Below are 12,644 nucleotides of genomic sequence, written 5' to 3'. Positions count from 1 at the left end.
GACATCGGGGTAGCCCTGGAGTAAGCCCCAGATTTGCCTCTCTGGGTGGAGCCAGCCACGTCTCAACCCCAACCTTACAAGAAAGCATGCTGACTGCAAGTCAGGCGTCTACCCTTTCTCCAGGCTGCAGAAGCAAGCATGCCACAGAATGTGACATTCCGCTTGAGACTGAGTGCTATTGGGGCTCTGGGTCATTTCACTGTACCCCCAACACTCACCAGAAATCTATGCCTTGTGGCTTTGGGCTTTGTTTCTAATCAATAATGTATATAAGAATATCTGATAATGCAGGAACATTTGGCTTAATGATAACATATCCATCTACAGGATACTAGAAACAATGTCAGAGTGGCAGGTGTGGTTGCTCACGCCTATACCATCAGCACTGGGAGAGCTGAAGTAGAAAGATTGCCGTGCACTCCAGGCAAGCCTGGGCTACATAGTGTGTTTCACGCTAGCCTGGTCTCAGAGTAAGAACTGGCCTCAAAAACCAAAACGGGGGCCAGTGAGGTCACTGCGTGTGTAAAAGCACATGTCACCTGAGTTCTAACCTAGGACATACGTGACCGGAGAGAGAGGACTCTCACAAACTGTCCTCTGACTTCCCCCTGTGTGCCACCACCACAAGACCTCCACACCCTCAACTGTGAGTGTCAAGAAGGTGGCGGCCCCGTCCTCTGCAGGTTGGGAAGAGATGTCTGGGCCTTGGTGTCCCCTTCTCCCATCTAGTCTCACCCCTCCGGAGCTGGCCTCAAACACACTTACTCAGCCTCCTCCATGGCCACAGGGCATTTGTACTGAGCTGTGTTGAAGAGACAGATGTCTGCGTACTGACGTACTGGAGAGAGAAGGGTGGGATTGAATCAGGCACACGAGTCAGGGAGCAGCTCCCAGAATGTACCTTAAGCTCCCTAGGGTAGGAGTGCTTAGATTAAGACAATGGCCAGGGTTTGCCAAAGGCCAACACCCCAGCCTCCACCCAAAGTGAAGCCCCCACCGAAGCCCAGTCCCTCCCATGGCCAAGTCTCTCCTCCTAGGACAGCTTGGCCAGGGCCCAGAAAGCCTCTGAAAAGAAGTAGCCAAAGCAATAACCCCATCGCCTGGAACACCAGCTTTGAACCACCACTGGCTGAGAGCAGACCTGTTCCCAAAGCTACTGACGGTACTTCACAGACTTTTAACAAAGGGCACACCTACAGCTATTCCCACCCTTGGGAGACTCCCCCAGCTACCCGAGATTTTGATCTTCTTCACAGTCTTGTTGGTGTTGTTGGTGACGTGGACATTGACGCTGATGGGTTCTCCGTGGTAATAGATCTATGAGATAAAAGACAGGCATGGGTAGGGACAACACCTGGTTATTCCAGCCTCTGCTCCCACTGGAATAAAAGTGTCACACAAGCTACCAAGCATGTTGACCTTCAGGACCATTGTGGAGGCTTTCAAAGATGTCTATATGAGAGGATGACATTTCAGGACTGGGGGATGGCTTGGTCAGTAGAGAACTTGGATTGCACACACACGGACCTGAATTCCACCTCCAGATACTTGGATTGCACACACACGGACCTGAATTCCACCTCCAGATACTTGGACTGCACACACACGGACCTGAATTCCACCTCCAGATACTTGGATTGCACACACACGGACCTGAATTCCACCTCCAGATACTTGGACTGCACACACACGGACCTGAATTCCACCTCCAGATACTTGGATTGCACACACACGGACCTGAATTCCACCTCCAGATACTTGGATTGCACACACACGGACCTGAATTCCACCTCCAGACCCATGTAAAATGCTGGATGTGGTGGCCCCTGCTTATAATCCCAGCACTAGGGAGGCAGAGACAAGAGGATCCCTGAGGCTCAATGGCCAGCCAGTCTAATCTAGTTGGTGAGCTCCAGGCCAATGACAGACTCTGTCTCAAAAGGAAGTAGACTGTGTTCCTGAGAATGATACCCCCACCAAGGTTGTCATCCAGCTACACACATGTGCATAAACACACACACGTACGCACACACACGTGCATCCATGCACACCCACATACACACACACCACAAAGAAAAGGAAGCTGGCATCCCCGGCTTCAGTTCTGTTCCAACCATTTGCTAAGACAACAATAATAGTAATGATGGTGATAATGACCATGCAACCTTGGGCAGGCTAACTAAGTCTTGGTTTCTCCTTTATCCAATATGAGGGGTTGGGCAAAGCAATGTCTCAAGTCCCTGTGGGTTCTAATGGTCAGGGTTTGCAGACACAGAAAGCTCTGGAAGATTCAGCGGAAGGGAAGAAGGGCTAACCAACTCGCTGAAGGAGCTGCTCTGGATTCTCAGATAAGCGCCTCTGCCACACCTTGTCCAGGCCCTTGCCTTTAGCTCCCCCAAGAAGGAGGGTCACACCCACACCTCCATCAGCTGGTTCAGAGTCCCCTGACTTCTTAAGAGTTTGCTACCTTCTAGCTAGCTCACGGATAAGAGGGTAATGACAAGGAATCCCTGGGTCCTGCTCCCATCATCACCCCAGCTGATAGGGCTGGGCTTCTCCACCCCGCCTGAAGCAGGCAGTTATCAGGATGTGAGGAGGAATGGCCAGGACCCTTCCAGAAGGTACATCATTCCTGTCTGGTAGGTGCACATGCCTAACTCAGTCAGTCCTTTGGACCCCCACAGGATTCCCCAAATCCCCTTCAGGAAGGTCAGAAGGTAGTGGAATATGAGGGACATCCGAGTTGGAGACAACGGGTCTGAGCCTCTTACCTCCTTATCCAGAGATGCCTCAAGGTGCAGGGGCTTATCTGACATAAGGAACTGCCTGGTGGTCTCAGCCGTGGGCTGAGGGCCAGGCCTCTCTGGGGCATACTGAACCTTCCGGATGACTAGCCGCACTGAATTCCTAAGGGAGGTAAGTGGGGAGGAAGACAGACAGAGTCACCGGTCTCTAGGTTTTGTCTCGGTGCCTATATCTCTCTCGACAGGCTCCTATGGCTCCCCACTGCCTGCCAACCACAGAGGTTAGCCTGGAGGGCTTGTCACCATGTAACTCTGCTCAGCCTCCTCCATTCTGTCCCTGGGCCACCCCCACTTCATCTGGGTTCATGTCCCAGTACCCAGCACAATTGTAAGATAAGGACTCTTTTGCTTCTTGCCCCCTTTGTCTCCTGATAGCGTACGCTGCTGAGGACGGGAACTTCTTGTCTGGTTTGTCCACCACCATAGTCTCAACCCATGTGGCTGTACCGCCGCACGGCAGCCTATGTTAAAGACTTGCTAAGTGGAAATACGCAGGATGGACAGGCCCCCATGAGAGGTGGTGGATTTCATTACAGGATAGATTCAGCCAGGGACAGTGGGGAGGTGACTCGGGGAAGCCCACAGGTAAGAAGGGTTCAGTGGAGGTCCCAGGGCTTAGGGTAGAAGCAAAAATGAACTGAACTAATGGGGGAACAGGGAGTCAGTTGCACACACCCTCAGAGACACACGAGAAATACCAGCAACCCCATTTCTCCAACAAGCCACCTCCATTCCCTGGAGTCTGAGTCTTGGTGAACGACATGGCCTGAGGAAATTACCTCCCTGTGCCTCAGTTTCTTATCTGTACAACAGAGACAACTCCACTTAACCCCTTAGGGCCAGAACCAACTCAGCATTTAAGAACTGACAGCTATCTTTATCAGTGAGTCTTAGGGAGTAGTTTAAGATGTCCCATGGGGAGAGGGTGAGGGTAGCGACCCTCAAGGTTGCCTGCTGTTTGTTGTTCTGCTAAAGACCCCTCTTCCTATTGCACAATGCTGTTAGGTCCTCTTCATCTGAGGTCTTAAGGGGAAAGTTGGGACAGAGAAGCAAGAGAGGAGTCTAATAAACCCCATCCCATACAGGAGCTACCAAGTTGCAGCTTGAAATGATTGTAATACAGTTAGTCACCACCAGATGGCAGACTCCTCCATACGAGGCTGGTGGACCAAGTTGCAGCTTGAAATGATTGTAATACAGTTAGTCACCACCAGATGGCAGACTCCTCCATAAGAGGCTGGTGGACATCCCTCAGGGGCTGGTCTAGGGGCTGGACTTAGGATGCAGGGGCGTCAGAATTGTGGTTAAGGCCAGGAGACTGAAGGTCCTGAACCCCAGGGAAGGCAGCCGTGAGAGATCCGGGCCAGCTGCTTTCCTCTCTCTGCTGAGCAAGGCGAGAAAATGTCCCTCCCTTGCGGGCAGACTGAGAACTAAAGTGGGCGGGGGTGGGGGAGATTGGGGGGCGTCTTTCTAACATCAAAACACTGCAGTCTGGAGGGAAATACAGAGGTAGGGATGCGAGCGAGGACAGGCTCGGGCCCCTCGGGCCACCTCCTCCAGGAAGCTCACGGAGACCTGACAGCCTTCCAGACTCTTCCCACAGGGCAACCCGCTCCTCATCACTCCTCTCTGGATCCCCCTCCTGTCCTTCCACCCTTCTCCCACTGGCATCCTGCGTACCTTTTGTGGATCTTCTCCTCCAGGTTCTCGGCACAGAAGGCTTTGACTTCGTAGTCCACACCACAGGCCTGTGAAGGAGGCTGCGCTGACCCCGTGGCATTGAGAAGCCAAGGTCCCCAACCACTCTCCCTCCCCCCCTTACAAGCCAGAGTGCTGGGTGAGAACATAAACTTCTGCCACTTGAGGGCTTCTAGATATGGATCTGAAAACCTGGTCCAGTGTTGACCTTGTCCCAATGCTGCCCCCGGCCCAGGACCTTCCCCTGTAGCTGCTCCTCCTGCGAGCCCACCAGCCAACACCAATCACATTTGGGACCCCGGCTTCAGTCTAGGTGGATGTCCTCCTGAAGACAGCCATCAGTAACGTGAAGACCCTGTGCTGGATGTCATGGCGTCTCCCTTGCTCTCTAACAATATGGGGGCGCATGATCACTATCTTTGCTCTGAAGGTGGGAGTGTGAGCTCTTAAAGTCTGGGGGCCTGAGACACTGCTGGGGTCACTTTCTCCAAATATCAGACAGCCCAACTGTAGAACGGCAGCCATCCCATCGCCAAATGAGGCAGCTAGGGCCCCCGCGAAGCCAGGGGGAGGTCCTCAGAATCTGTTGGCCCTGTGCAATCAACACCAGAGCCAGCAAAAGTGACTCAAAGGACCTGGGACAAATCACTGGAGGTGGGGGCAAGGCCAGCCTGCATCTGCAGCCTTGTCTCAAGGGACTGACTGTCCAAGGGATATCAGACCTAGGCAGCTTCAACAGGAAGGGAGGTTCCAGATGTCCATGACTCCTTGGGGAGAAAACCAGAACCCTGGAGACATGAGAGTCTGGAACCAGAGAGATAGTCTTCTTGGAGTGACCTACCTTTCCTGTGTCCTCAGGCCCTGGCTGCAACGTCACTGAGCATGGAAGGTTTGGAGGGATCTGTTCAGGAGACAAATAAAATGAGCTAAGTTTTCGCCTCTGCCTTGTCTTTCCCTGCACACCTCACTCCTAAACACCTATCAGATCAAGTCCCTGGGACACATCATCTCTCCTCTGTCAGACCAGGTCTTCCGGAAACAAGATGTCTCTCTCCCATCAGACTAGGAGCCCCTGAAAGAGACTCTTTCTCTCCCAGCCGAGCCGTAACACATCATACTGTACACGGGGTCACAGTCAGACTGGGGGAGATAAGAATTTGCTTGTTCTTCACCTACAGTCCCGCCCCAGAATCACGGAGTCTGAGAAACATGAAGCTGTGAACTCCAGAAGCGTGGAGTCTTGGAATGGTAAGGAGATGTGGCAAAGGGATCAGCTGCGCGTGTGGGCAGCCTGTCTTAGGGGAGATACACTGTGACTCAGGGCCAGGCGGAATTCCTTCGCTGCAACCACCCCTGGGTCACCCTTTCTCTAGTAACTTGAATACAGGAAGGCCAGAAGAGCAGCCTAGAGGTGTGGGAGTGTGTGACGTGTCCATGGTGGCCAGAGATAAGACACGTAACAAGTAATATAAGTGATGGTACCCAGGTCCCAATCAGGAGAGACAAAGCAGCTGCCCTCCTGGCTTCCCCATGGGCTTGCCCTGAGCGCACCCCAGAGGAGATGCCTGCTTTACTTGCTTCTGGGAGCTGACCTCGAAGGTGAAGGGGTAGGCGTGCTCGCCCAGTTTTTTGATGAGCCGCTCCTGCAGCCGTGTCAGTGGCTTCTTGTCTTCGGGGGCCGGTGGGAAGGACTGCACGTTGGCCACAAACAGGTCCTTGCGAAAAGTCAAACCCAAGACATCCAGGTCTTCCCGGCCATACCGGAAGGCGCAGGTCAGCGTCACGTAGACTGTGAGGAGCAGGGGCACTGAGGAGGGGCCTGGGAGGGCAGCACACAACCCCCCCCCAGAGCTCCAGCTGCAGCCCTGGGGTTTGGCCTACTGGAGGCTACAAGCCTGTCCCAGGTTCAAGCGGAGAGGGTACACTGCTTTCTGGGCAGTTCTGCCCTGCCCAGGTCATTCCAGCCCAGGAGTACAGAGGGGCAGAAGGATAGTCAGACAGCCTGGTGGCTGTGGTGGCTGCATTAGGCTGGCAGACTTAGGAGAGGAGCAGGGAGACATACCCCTGGAAGGGGCGCAACAGAAGACTATGTCTAAAAGGCCTGGGCTCTCAGCAGAGCCCAACCCTAACCACCCTAACCTTATACTCAGAACTTTTTACCTTTATCTTCTATAAAACGAGAGTCTCTCTCCTGCTCTTCTGCCCTCCCCCCTGTGCCAAGCCTTGCTGCTTCATTGATGGACACGGCTAGGGGCATAAGTTCTCCCATGGTGGGCACGAGGCAGGGCTGCTCTGTGCCAGAGACCAGAGTTCTTACTACAGTATGCACTGGTTCATGTAAGCACGGAATCAATCGGATGGACAGGGAGAAGCCATGAGGTCACCAGAGAGCAGAGGATGCCCCCCAGCATGCTGTGAGGAAGAGGAACACAGCTTACCTCGCCTTTCCTTGAGATATTCAGGATCCACCAGGACCACACCATCTGGGGGAGACAATGAACAGAGTCCCCCAACTTGACCTTCTCAACCCGAGCCCCAAACATCCACTCACACCAAACCCCAAAGGTAATAAAATAGGGCACATAGACTACTGGGGTGCCACCCTCTGCAGGGTGCACACCCACGATCAGAGCCACTGATATCCCTACGGGAAAACACAGCTGTGGTCATGCACTGTAGAACAATGTTTCAAGCAGGGCGATGGTGGCGCACTCCTTTAATCCCAGCACTCGGGAGCCAGAGGCAGGCAGATCTCTGTGAGTTTGAGACCAGCCTGGTCTACAGAGCTAGTTCCAGGACAGGCTCCAAAGCCACAGAGAAACCCTGTCTCGAAAAACAAAAAAAACAAAACAAAACAAAAAAAATGTTTCAAAGGACAGCGTGTATGAGGTGTCTGCTGCCTAGGGACATCATGGTGATTTTGGTTTGTATAAGCACACTCTGTCCTCCACACAGTGACAAAACCACATAAGGACAGTTCTCAGAATTGCCATCATTAAATGACTAATCTCGCCAAGAGCCTAACTCTGGTAAATGGCCTTGAGTCATGTTAGGTCAGCTTAGTAATAAACAGTCTGCATCAGGCTTAGGAACTGTGAGGTTTTCAGAGCTTCCTGGATATTGGGGCGGAGGGGGGGTTGTCTGTGAATCTGGGGCCCTGATCAGCAGCTTTCAAAGCTCTTGTGAGGACAGATGGGTAGTCTGTGTCACTGTGCTCATGGGTAGATTCTGCCACATATGGAAGTATTTGGACAGCTCCTGGCATGAGTGAGCATGACTTTCATGGTTTGGCTCTTAAGTGTCCTCCAAAGGCTGGTGACTTGAAGGCTGGTCTCTAAAGCAACAGTGTCCTGCCTTTGTGAAGTGACCGGATCATGGGGATTTAACCCATAGGTGAATTCATAGCTCAGTGGAACCTTTAGGAGACGGGGCCTGGTTAGAGGAAGCATGTCAATCAATGTGCTGTGAAGGGTGTACTTGGCTCTCGGTTCCTTCTTCCTTCTCCGCTTCCTGCTCATTGTGAGGAAAGCAGCTTCATTCCTCCACAGAACCCCTGCCATGACATTCTGCCTCACTCCAGTTCCACAGCATTGAGTGACCGTGGTCTGAAACCTCTAAAGCCATCACCCAAATAAGTGAACATCCTGTCACCATGATAAAAGTGACTCCCACAGTGGAGAGGATGGGAAGTACCTTGACACCGCTCACAAGGTCTGTCCTTGGGAGCAGAGCATCTGCCAGGACACAGAGGACGTTTCTTAGCTGAGCATCCCAGGAAGCTAGGAGCACTGTCCCAAAGAGCATCACTGTCTGGCATCCCCAGATACACACACACACATACACAGACATATACATACACACACATATACACACAAACACACATACACAAACACACACACACATACATATAAACACATGCACACACAGGCTTTAACACATTACCACACTATCCTCTTCCATGATATCCCTATAACTGACCACTCAGAGTAGTTGAAGAAACAGTTTGAGTATCTTGGTCCAAGGTTATCAAGACATCTAAACAGGGACATCCCCAATCCATCTTCAGGGTCACACCCTGCCATGTATACTCTTCCATCCGTGATGGGCATCACCTCTGTGCCATGTCTATGATTGTAATCATGGGACTCAACTAACATCCTAGGGAAGGATCATCAGAAGACCTACACACTGTCCTGGAGAGGCAAGGTGGGTGTCCTGTCTTAGATCATAAAGGAAGGGGCCTGGAAGGAAGCCAGAATCTGCAGCTTACAGCCCTGTCAACACCCCAGGGGCTCAGGCCCCCAAGACCCTTGCTTACAGTCACAAGGGTCTTCTCCGATGAGCTGAAACCTGTGGCTATGCTCTGTTCTTCTGACTTGGGAACCACAGAGTCCCTCTTAGCTCAGGACAGTGCATAAGAATATAGTGACTTCTCTGGGACACCTTCCCAAGTCACACACCCCAGTTTCTTCACTTCACCTGACCCTGGCCTCGGTTTCTATCACTCTGACTCGTTCGTGGCCATCTTTAAAATGATGATAATGATGATGATAATGAGGAGAAGAAGAAGAGGAGGAGGAGGAGGAGGAGAACCTCTGTGGCCTCAGTGCTTCCATTTGTAAACCAGGGTGATTCTGGACCTCCTTCATACAATATGAAGAGAGGCCTGAGGCCAATGTTTTTCTATAGAAGCAGCTGTTCTGAGCTTGGGCAATTCACTTTCACAGGGTCATTTAGCATTGTCCTAACTGTAGTGGTGATGGTAAGGGTAGATTTGGTACCTAACAGGCAGGGATGAAGGCAAATACCCTGCAGTGTACCAATCAGGCAGATGCCACCAACAAAGAGTAATACAAACCAAGAGGGCAACAGTTTCAAGGGTAAGAAACCCAAACTCAGCCAAGACCTTGGGAGCAGATCTCAGCTGTGCTTCAGCCTCTCCGGCAGAGCCCCATATAGGTGAGGACAGCCCCTGTTTCCAAAGTCCTAAGAAGATTTTCCCCAGGAGAGAGCAGAGCCAGGGGCTGGAATTCAAACCCTCGCCTCACTAGCTCTGTGACCCAGAATGAGTCGCTGAGCCCCTCTGTACCTCACTCTGTCTGGAAAGCAGGAGATATCACTGCTGCACAACAAGCCTTATATAAGCTGCGGTTGCTGCTGTCCATCAGAGCCCCTGTCCAGCCTTGGAGCCATCAAAGACGACTCTCTCTTAAATAGGGAGGAGCTCCCCAGAAGCTTGCTTCCTAGAGCAGGAAGCCATGCCCATGCATTCTGGGTACCAGACCCTTCTGGAAGTGGGGTTCTTCCCCAGCCCTCTGCCCGGCACTCACCCACAGGGTCCACGAGGTCAATGTGGTCCACAAAGTCCCGCTTCCCCAGGTAGACAGTGAGCTGGGGAGGAGAGGCACAAGAATGTTAGTGGCTGTGGACCAGCATGACACAATGACACCTAATACATTCCTAAGCCTTACTGGAAGCACAGCAAGATGTGGTCCCTTGCCCCAAACCAAATATTAACGATAGTAGATCTTGGAAATATATTTAAACACCTCTGTCTCCCAAACCCCTATGAAAGGTTTGCTATTCTTCTCATTTTATTGACAAGCATACGGAGGCCTAGGGAGGTCTTTAAGTGAAACCCCACTGAGGGTTGGAGGAAAAGCAGATCAAAACAAAAAAGCAGGGCATCTTGGGTACGGTTGGGGGCAGGCAGGCAAGCCATGCGCTCAGTGCTGATACTGACGCTGGCTCTGGACTTCTTCATCTCTACCTACCCTGAACTAGGCAGGGATCTACTTACACGAGGGCATCTCTTCTTCTGGGGCACCGAGGAATCAGGGAGCGAGCTCCCTGCCCAACCCCCAGTCAGCAAGGAAGAGTCCAAGCCAGACAGATCTCAGACTCAACACTGAACTGGGAGCACCATCCTAGATGCCCCTGACTCCTCAACCTTCCCGCAGTCCTGACCGTTCTATCCCAAAGGTTCCTCAAGGGAGACCACATCAGTCCCTTTGACACTTGACAGCCTCCAGCTGTTAGCATCTCCTTAGCCACACCTAAAATACAAATCTGAGCAAGCAGCTGTTTCAGACAGCTGGGCCTTTCTGAAAGCCCTTTAACCAGTTCCCTGTGCCTGGAGGGTAAGGATGACAGATGGAGTTCATTCTTGGTACCAAATCTAGTTGACTGGTCTGGGATGCCTGGGGCCCTGGATTGCCAAGGAATCTGAGATAGGACGCAGCCTGGCTCAGCAGGAAAGGTTAAAAGATGATTATTGATGTCTGCTAGGAACTTCAAATGGAGATACAGATGTGCACAAGGTAACCCAGGTGCGTGAGCCGCTAAGCCTGGCTACAGGACACCTGTCATGTGCCCTGCGTCATCCTCAGCTCTGTTCCTTCTGTTCACTTGGAGACTCACTGGCCTGGGATGTCCCACTCTTCCTTGGACTTTATGCTCCACCCTAGAGTTCCCCCTTCTCCCCTAGCTTTGCCTAGAATCATGTCACCTCCAGAGGAAGCCATGGCTGACAACACACCCCAGGCAAGGTCTTCCGGTCTCTGGGCATCCCAGCATCCTACTTGTTTTCTGTGTGAGATGGCCGATTCCTGCACTGTGAGCACCGCACCTCTTTCATCTCAGCACTCTGCTGACCCCCAGCAGACCCAGCCCAGACCTGGCATAGATGTCAGTACTGCCTGTCTGCTGAGCAGGGAGCAAAACAGGATACATCCTGCAGCCTCTGCAAGCAAGCAAGTGAGAAGCCCGGGCCCTGGGAGGCCCTAGAGACACGGTGACCTCTCACACCAGGGGACTCGATGGCGTCACTATGGCCAGCTATCTCAGTCTCTCATACTCACGCTGATGTCTCTTCAGGAGAGGCCTGTCCATCTCTCCCCATCTGGGGGCTCCCTGAAGCCCACACAGAAAGATTCTAGGGAGCGCCACACACACACACCCCCATTTGAACTGAGGGCTCCTGAGGACAGAGCTGGGTCAGCCCTAGACAGCAAGTGGAGCCTGTCTCTCCCTAGAGACACTGCTTCCTTTCCTGGTCCACAGAGAGACTCCCTGAGTGTGGGACAGTGAGGAGCCGGCACACACCACAGACTCACCTTGCCATTGGGGCTTGCCTTCTTGAACACTCTGTGGAGAGAAAGAAAGGCGAAGCCAGGGTTAATGGACTCTGCCCAGCCAATCTCTTGCAGGCGACCCTAAGGCAGGGTCATAGATAAAGAGGCCTTGAGTGTCCCACAGGCACCGCAAAGCTTCAGTGGGGGACAGTGTCCTTCCTTCTGCCTCTCCTAGGGTGAGTGCCAGCGGCCTGCAGCCCGCCTTCAATCCTCAGAGCGAGCTGAGGAAGACACAACTCTACCCAAGCTGCACACAGGAAAACCTTCACGTTCCTGCAAGGTCCCAGTGATCTGGCCTCGCCTCTTCCCCTCCCTGTCTCACCTCCTGCTACTCTTCCTTAGCCTCCAGCCTCACTGCTCTCCAGCCCCTGTTCCTTGTTCCTTGTTCCTTGTCCACCAGGTGATGCCTGCACAAGGTCTTTGCTCGGAAGTTTCCCTTACCCTGTTCTCTTATCCTGGACACTCTTCCCAAATATCCACTTTCCCAACACCCCTGCCATCAACCCCTGACATCCAGTCCCCCGGTCCTTCTCTTGATCCATTCTTCCTTTCTTGCCAGTGACCCCTTGACCGACCATACACTTTATTCCTGCCCTAGCTGTCCGCTAGCACGCCCACTCCGCAACAGTGGACACTCTCTCCTAGCTACAGGTGCATCCCAAGCACACAGGGACACACCTCACTATTGTTCAACGAATGTGTTAAATGATAGCAGGTGGCAAGAGCTCAATAAATACTTGTTGAACAGATAAATAAAAGAACTGCGTTGCTTCACTGCAGGACAGAGGCACAGGAATGCGGGGGTTGGGGGAGGGGATGCATATACTCACACATCAGAGCACCGGGTGTGAGGTCAGGGGGGGTAATGTAGTCCCTAGATCTTGAAGGGTGCCGCTTGCCTTCCATGGCAACCCTTTCCCCCTGCCAGAGCTGTGTCTGGGAGGCTGAGTCTCCCTCACCCACATACTGTCATGGAGCCCACAATTTATCAGCCATGATGGAGGCGAGG

At 52.6% G+C, this 12,644-nt stretch overlaps 1 protein-coding gene across 9 annotated transcripts in view; it reads right to left on the bottom strand.

The window, feature by feature from the left end:
• Positions 1-12,644, bottom strand: part of Arrb1 (arrestin beta 1) — a 99,107-nt gene that overhangs the window by 12,723 nt on the left and 73,740 nt on the right. For 5 of the 9 annotated variants that reach the window (XM_050154509.1, XM_050154511.1, XM_050154516.1 and 2 more), the window contains exons 2-10: positions 11,618-11,648; positions 9,833-9,893; positions 6,941-6,985; positions 6,095-6,321; positions 5,344-5,403; positions 4,485-4,552; positions 2,772-2,907; positions 1,233-1,317; positions 766-838 (exon numbers count right to left, since the gene is read on the bottom strand). In XM_050154509.1, coding sequence (XP_050010466.1) covers positions 766-838; positions 1,233-1,317; positions 2,772-2,907; positions 4,485-4,552; positions 5,344-5,403; positions 6,095-6,321; positions 6,941-6,985; positions 9,833-9,893; positions 11,618-11,648 — 786 coding nt within the window. The remainder of the gene's footprint in view (positions 1-765; positions 839-1,232; positions 1,318-2,771; positions 2,908-4,484; positions 4,553-5,343; positions 5,404-6,094; positions 6,322-6,940; positions 6,986-9,832; positions 9,894-11,617; positions 11,649-12,644) is intronic. The other 4 variants (XM_050154512.1, XM_050154513.1, XM_050154518.1 and 1 more) reach the window with 2 other exon arrangements.

The sequence above is a fragment of the Alexandromys fortis genome, unplaced genomic scaffold, assembly GCF_014885135.2.
Source record: "Alexandromys fortis isolate MF-2015 unplaced genomic scaffold, M_Fortis_MF-2015_v1.1 scaffold_77, whole genome shotgun sequence".
In the NCBI taxonomy this organism is placed as follows: Eukaryota; Metazoa; Chordata; class Mammalia; order Rodentia; family Cricetidae; genus Alexandromys; species Alexandromys fortis.
The sequence above is the reverse complement of the archived record's forward strand: the minus strand, read 5'-3'. Positions and strand labels throughout refer to the sequence as shown.